Genomic DNA, 7,616 nt, shown 5'->3' on the forward strand with positions numbered 1-7,616 from the left:
GAGAACCTCCAGCCTTGCTTTCAAGGCTCATCATCACTCACCCTGACTTGGGCGTCGGAGTGCCATTGCAGGTACCTCCCCCCGGTCGTAGCTTGGAGCTTCTGGACGGTTGAAGATCAGAAGACAGCGGGAGCGCCACGTCATCCAGGTTAGTCCCTTCGATCCCCAAAATATTCATACCGAAACATCTTGGCTCCCACCGTGGGGCTCGAAAGGACAAGACTCCCAATGGTGACCACAAGAGGCATGGAGAATCCAGACCCAATCCAGATGATAAGAGACCTGCAGGCGCAGTTGGAAGAGCAAGCCCGAACTATTGCAACCTTACAGCAGGAATTACAACAGAAGAAGACTGACGACGCCGAACGTAGCAAAGAAAAACAACACGACCGAGAGGCATCTGAAGATAGTCAGAATCATAATCCGCCTCCTCCCCCTCGGTCTCCAGACTTTTTGCCGTTCACTGATACCATCATGCAGGCCCCTATGCCCGATCGACCTAAACCTCACATAGAGAAATTTGACGGTACAACGAATCCAGAATATCATTTGCGGAACTTCGTCGAGTCAATGGCCTTCTACACTTAAAGTGATCCGGTAAAATGTCGGGCGTTCTTTCTGTCGCTGAGGGGAGAAGCCCTTGAATGGTACTACACCCTTCCACCCAATTCGGTGGACAATTTCCGCACGCTGACAAACATGTTCACGAAGCAATATTCCACCAACCGATATGAAGAAGTGACTGCTGCCGAACTAGTCAATCTCAGGCAGGGAAAAGACGAAACTCTCAGAGCCTTCATGCACCGATACAACCAAGCCGCCCGGAGGATAAAGGGAGTCAGTCCCGAATTCATCATCAGCAGCCTACCCAACTGCCTAAAGCCAGGATTCGTCTCTGAAAGCCTATACGCCAAATCACCCCGTACGCTGGAGGAGCTACAACAAAAGATGGCTAAGTTCATTAAAATGGAAGACCAAAGGATCTCTCGAAAGCAACAACACGAGGAGCATTTGAATAGTATTAACAAAAGAGAGGGCAAACGAAAAAATGACAACGTCCGGGAACAGAAACCAGTCGTGAATCTGAATCCCAAATACGATCGCTACGCGCATCTCACCGCCCCCAGAGAAAAGGTGTTGGAACGAGCTCTACAATCGAACCTCATCTCTCAAAGAAGAAAATTTCCACCGAAAAACGTGGATGCAACGCAGATTTGCCGATTCCATAATTCGGGGGGACATACTACTGAAGGCTGCCAGACTCTCAAAGATGAAATAGAGAAGCTAATCCGTGCCGGACATCTTCGTGAATTTGTGAAGGAAGATTCCGGCCGTATGGGATACTCACCCAGAAAGACACGAAGAAGCCCGGAGCATGCCAAACGAAAAAGTAATTACTTACGCGACCGTTCTCGTAGTCCTCCGAGTCACAGTTTTCGCAGTCGACCGAGAGAGCGGGAACCTATAATAAAAGGCAGGATTGACACCATCTCAGGAGGTTTCGCTGGAGGAGGTGTTTCATCCTCAGCACGGAAGAGACACTTGAGAAATTTGCATAGCATACACTCAGTGATACGCAGTCCAGCGTTAATGCCGGACATTACATTTACAAACAAAGATTTTCACGCACCAGATCCTGATCAGGATGACCCCATGGTCATCACCGCCCGCATTGCATAATACGACGTGAGTAAAGTCCTCGTCGATCAGGGTAGTTCAGTTAATATATTATACTGGACAACTTTTCGAAGAATGGAGATTTCTGAAGATATGATTGCCCCGTTTAACGAGCAAATTGTTGGTTTTGCTGGAGAAAGAGTAGACACCCGGGGGTATATCAACTTACGAACCCACCTAGGATCTGAAGATGGTGGTAAAGAGCTCAGAGTTCGTTTCTTGCTTGTAGAAGCAAACACGTCCTATAATGCCCTCTTAGGGCGCCCATGCTTAAATGCCTTTGGGGTAATCGTGTCTACCCCACATCTGGCAATGAAATTTCCTACAGACAAGGGAAATATTTGCACCGTCCGGGCAGACCAGAGAACCGCTCGTCAGTGTTATGTTGCTTGTTTAAAGGTCACACCTTACAGAAGAGAGAACCGCACCGAAGCAATCTTGATTGACCTTGATCCAAGGACCAATACAGACGAACGCATACAACCGGAAGGTGAGATAAAGCCCTTCGTCGTGGGAAAAATCGAACAACAAACTACTTCAATCGCCGCCAACCTTCAATCACCTGACGAGAATGCATTGAAAGACCTGTTAAAAGATAACGACGATTTATTCGCCTGGAGCGCATCCGATATGCCTGGAATCCATCCCAGTGTGATTTCACACAAGTTGTCCATATTCCGAGAAGCTCGACCGGTATCTTAGAAGAAACGGCGGTTCGGTGAAGAAAAGCGGTCGGCCATTCGAAATGAAGTTGACAAATTTCTGAAGGCGAGGTTCATACGAGAATTAACCTATACTACATGGTTATCTAATGTAGTCATGGTCAAAAAGGCGAACGGACAATGGATGATGTGTGTAGACTTCACGGATCTCAATAAAGCATGCCCCAAGGACTCTTATCCGCTTCCCAATATCGATCGTTTGGTCGATGGTGCGTCCGGGCATACTGTTCTTAGTTTCCTTGATGCTTACTCGGGGTATAATCAGATCCCGATGCATGCCCCATACAGAGAGAAGACAACCTTCATTACTGAGCAGGCGAATTACTGTTTTGATGTCATGTCGTTCGGTTTGAAGAATGCCAGAGCCATTTATCAGCGTCTAATGGATAAAGTCTTTCATAATCAGATAGGCCGTTGCATGGAAGTATACGTCGACGATATGGTAATACGAAGCCACACACATCAACAACACCTTAAGGATTTAGAGGAGGCCTTTCAACAACTCCGGCATTACAACATGCGTCTAAATCCTAACAAATGCACTTTCGGGGTGTCCGTCGGAAAATTCTTGGGTTTCATGTTAACCCATCGAGGAATATAGGCGAATCCAGACAAGTGTAGGGCAATATTGGAGATGCAAAGTCCAACTAAATTAAAAGATGTCCAGTGCTTGGTCGGACGTCTTACAGCTTTATCACGATTCATACCCAGGCTCTCTGATCACATCAAGCCTATTTTGAAGAATATGAAAAAGGACGTGCCTCGACATTGGGACAACGATTGCGAAGAGGCCTTTTCTAAAGTGAAAGGTATTCTGACCAGTCCTCCTATCATGGCCCGTCCAACCGAGGGGTTCGATCTACAACTCTATCTAGCTGCATCCAGCCACTCGATAAGTGCAGCTCTTATCCAGGAACATCCTAATTTTAAGCTGATATATTTTATCAGCCGAACCCTACAGGGACCAGAAGAAAGATACTTTCATGTAGAGCAAGTGGCGCTCGCCTTGCTCACAGCGGCGCGACGTCTTCGGCCGTATTTTCAAAGTCATCAGGTTGTTGTCCGTACGAATCATCCGATCGCCAAGATTCTTCGCAAGCCTGACTTAGCCGACAGAATTGTAGCATGGGCGATCGAGCTATTTGAGTTCGATTTACAGTATGAGCCTCAAGGTTCTGTTAAGGGTCAACACTTAGCCGACTTCATAGCAGAAGCGTACCATCTGGAAGAACCCAGCATTTGGCATCTCAATGTAGATGGGTCTTCTGACAAAAGAGGAGGCGGCGCCGACATAGTGTTAGAGGGTCCGGGCAATCTACTAGTCGAACAGGCAATTCACTTTAACTTCCAACTCAGCAATAATCAGGCGGAATATGAGGCTCTCGTTAGTGGCTTGCTATTGGCCAAAGAGCTGGAAGTCAATCATCTGGAGTGTAAAATGGACTCTCAGCTAGTTGTGGGCTAACTTAATGGCACTTTTCAGGTCAAGGACGACCATTTGCTGCGATATTATCACAAGGTCAATGATTTGATCAAATCATTCACCAGTTTCTCTATGACTCATATACCCCGATCGCAAAATTCCCGGGCGGATCTATTGTCAAAATTGACTCATTCTCGAGAAAAATCCCAACTATCTTCAGTGATCAAAACTACACTGCATAAGCCTTTGTTGGAAGCATGCACCGCTAGCGTGACTACACCACGAACTGATTGGCGGCAAGATATAATACAACTCATGATTTGTCAAGAACAAGGAGGACGACTCAGCATACTTGATTCTAAACGAATCGCCCGTTACATGTTAGTGGGTGATGACCTATACTGGTGCGGTTACACTACTCCATTGCTAAAGTGCTTATCTGATGAAGAGGCAAAATACGTTATGCAAGAGTTACATCAAGGGATTTGCGGTTCACACTCAGGAAAGAGGATGATGAAAGCTAAAGTTCTAAGAGCCGGATTCTACTGGCCCTCTATGGAATAAGATTGCGCAACTTTCGTACAAAAATGCATCTCATGCCAGTCCCATGGACATAACTTACGAATTTCGCCTTCGGAATTACGTGAGATCATCTCTCCGTGGCCTTTCGCACAGTGGGGAATGGATATCGCCGGACCTCTACCAGTCGGGAAGGCGCAATGCAAATACCTGTTGGTGGCGGTCGACTACTTCACTAAATGGATTGAGGCAGAAGCCCTCGCAGTAATAAGCGCTCAAAAGGTACAAAGTTTTATCTGGCGCCTGATTTGCAGGTTTGGGCTACCACACAAAATCGTAACTGATAACGGGCGACAGTTTGTTGAACGCAAGTTAGAAGATTTCCTCAAAGGGTTGGGCATTAAACATGTCACAAGCTCAGTTGAGCATCCGCAAACGAACGGGCAGGCTGAGTCAGCCAATAAAGCCATCGTTTCCGAGTTGAAAAAGAGACTAGGGCGCGCTAAAGGATTGTGGGTTGAAGAATTACCTGAAGTACTATGGGCATACAGGTGCACACCGCACGGCTCAACAGGGGAAACCCCCTTTAACCTCACCTATGGAACGGATGCAATGCTTCCGGTCGAGGTTGGTGAACCCACTATACGCCGACAGATGCAAGACATGAGCGTTAATGAAAACTTGCTAAGAGTTAATTTGGACACTCTTCCTGAAAGACGTGAAGTAGCTATGATACGAAATATAGCCCAGAAATGACTACTCATACGACGATACAACACAAAGGTCAAACCGCGAAGTTTTACCACAGGAGACCTTGTTTGGAGAAAGAGAGGTGAAGCTCGTAAAGAAAAAACGTCCGGCAAATTATCAGACAATTGGGAAGGACCCTTCCGCGTCACTGAAGATTTGAAGAACGGTGCATACCGGTTAGAGCATTTAAATGGAAAGCCCATTCTGAATACATGGAACACCACACATTTAAAGTTCTACTATAGCTAGAATTTCATATTTACTGCTTTACAAACACTTGTTAATGATTTATTAATGCAATTATTCAGTTTATCATTCACCAAATCAAAAAGCTTACGGACTGAACGTCTGAGTTATTCAAGGCAGCACTTGCCTTCCGGACTAAACGTCCGAACAGACTAAACGTCTGAGTTATTCAAGGCAGTACTTGCCTTCCGGACTAAACGTCCGAACAGACTAAACGTCTGAATTATTCAAGGCAGCACTTGCTTGGGATCTATTTTATACCCCAAGTCAAAACCGGCATCCCATACGCCGTTCGGAAGGTCGCGCTCGGCTTCAAGATGTCCGGTTTCATCCACTGCAGTCCCCTTTGTGGGGTTCCTCGTTCTTTTCCCGGACGACATCTCTCTAAGAGGGATCACCCTCCCTTTTCTCTTCAGAAGAGTTTCTTCTTCACCCTCCAGATTAACGACCGGCGCCGTTTGTGGAGGAGGTGTAGGAGTCGGCACACTAGAGCCTTGACCCTGCATCAGGTCCTTGGAGCAGTTGAACCAATCGATAGAGGTCTTTTTCTTGCCCATGATAGCTGATATAGGAGAAACTTCAGTAAGCAAAGATCGTTAAGTAATTAATAATTGTTAGTACGAAAACATACCAGAGACCCTTGAATCTAGGTCGTCGTGCGCCAGGCAATTCACTAGTTGCTTCGAAGAGAAAAGGCGAAGAGATAGTCCTTCCAGTGCACTGATAGCCTCTAATTCATAGGTCGACAATGAATCCTTATCCCAAGAAGTTATTGAGTAAGGGTTTTGAGTCCAGTATAAGGGAAATCTCTCGCTATCGTCCTCATTAAGGAAGAACGGGCGGCCTAGCTCGGTGATAACTACTCTGAAAAAGTGTTTTTTAAAGTCTTTGTACGAGTCCGCGTACAGTTTGAACAGGGTATTTTTGGGATCAGAAATAAGTGAAACCCAACCCCTTTTTGGTACCGAACGGGTTCTAAAGAAGTATTAAAACATGGGGGCGGTCGGTGTTATATCTAAAAATTTACAAACTACGCAAAACGACTGAATGTAACCCCAGCTATTGGGATGAAGTTGCGTGGGGGCAACGTTTAGGTATCTCAACACATTCATATGGAAATCAGAGAATGGAAGTCTGACATACATATCAATAAACAGACAAGTATACATGTAAAAGAAATGTTTTTCAGAACCATGTCTATGATGGAAGACTTTCTCGTCTTCCCTACAGGGGGCCAATCTTACAGAACGCCCATAACTTAAATTCCTAAGGATGCAACTATTTTCTATCCAGAATTCTAAGGATGATTTATTCACGAAAGTGTTGGAGATGTCGTTAACATCTCGTGATGCCCAATCATAGTTAATAATATCAGTGTAATTTTCGGCACAGTCGTCGACTACGACGCCGCCGTGAATAAAAACCCTACTACCGTGGACAAGGGTGGAAATACCTACTTGGTCTGAGATGGAAGGCCTATCAGATGAACTGGGTGCTACCTCTCGCCCCTCTTCTTCCACCACTGACGACGGCGAACCAAGATTAAAGGAAGAACTCATAATTACCTGAAAGATTGAAGCTACTAGGAGGAAGGGAAATCGATATTCTGGTGAGGACGAGAGTGTTCTAAGATTTGGAAGACGGAGGAAATGAAAGTGGCGGTTACAAAAACCCTACATTAATTACCCTATAACTGGCCGCAACTGTCAGAAAAATCCTTGACCGTTGGATCAAAATGATCTGACGGCCAAGCGAGAAAACCTCTTCAACTACTCACAAGGCGGGAAAAAATTAATGATGGTTTGGAACTCAATCGACGAAGTCTCCAAAACGCTGTGTTACGGTGAGAATTTAAAATACTTATGTGACGATTGAATTACTGGCTATTTAGGGTCACTTATAATCGCCCGGAATGTCAAGTCTACAAAGCAGTCGGTCAGTTGGGATTACTCGCTGATGGAAACCGGTCGGCTAAGATTCACTCACACAATCAAAAGTCCTACATTCATTCGTTGGTCAAAATTCAATGCTTCATTTGGACTTGGGGGGATGATGTACGATATGCTATTTGGGCCGAACGGTTGCAATTAGTAACCGGACGGTCCAGCATGCTTATTGGGCCTCAGTCATATTAATGATAGGCCATTATTGCTTCAGTTATTGGGCTAATGGTCCATCACAACGATATAATCCGTTGAGAATAATACCTTAACAATCTATACGATATAATCCGTTGAGAATAATATCTTAACAATCTATATCAGAAAAGATTAAATAAG

The 7,616-nt window shown here is 45.4% G+C and overlaps 1 protein-coding gene across 1 annotated transcript; it reads left to right on the forward strand.

Moving 5' to 3' along the window:
* The first annotated feature begins 699 nt into the window (after positions 1-699).
* LOC106776854 lies at positions 700-1,680 on the forward strand. The gene has a single exon (XM_014664323.1). The coding sequence runs from the start codon at positions 700-702 to the stop codon at positions 1,678-1,680; it is 981 nt and encodes a 326-aa protein (XP_014519809.1).
* Positions 1,681-7,616: the final 5,936 nt, after the last annotated feature.

The sequence above is a fragment of the Vigna radiata genome, chromosome 11 (genome assembly GCF_000741045.1).
Source record: "Vigna radiata var. radiata cultivar VC1973A chromosome 11, Vradiata_ver6, whole genome shotgun sequence".
Lineage (NCBI taxonomy): Eukaryota > Viridiplantae > Streptophyta > Magnoliopsida > Fabales > Fabaceae > Vigna > Vigna radiata.

Bases quoted from the DNA above. Each gene is read 5' to 3' on its own strand.
- LOC106776854 (XM_014664323.1), top strand. From the start codon at position 700: ATGTTCACGAAGCAATATTCCACCAACCGATATGAAGAAGTGACTGCT.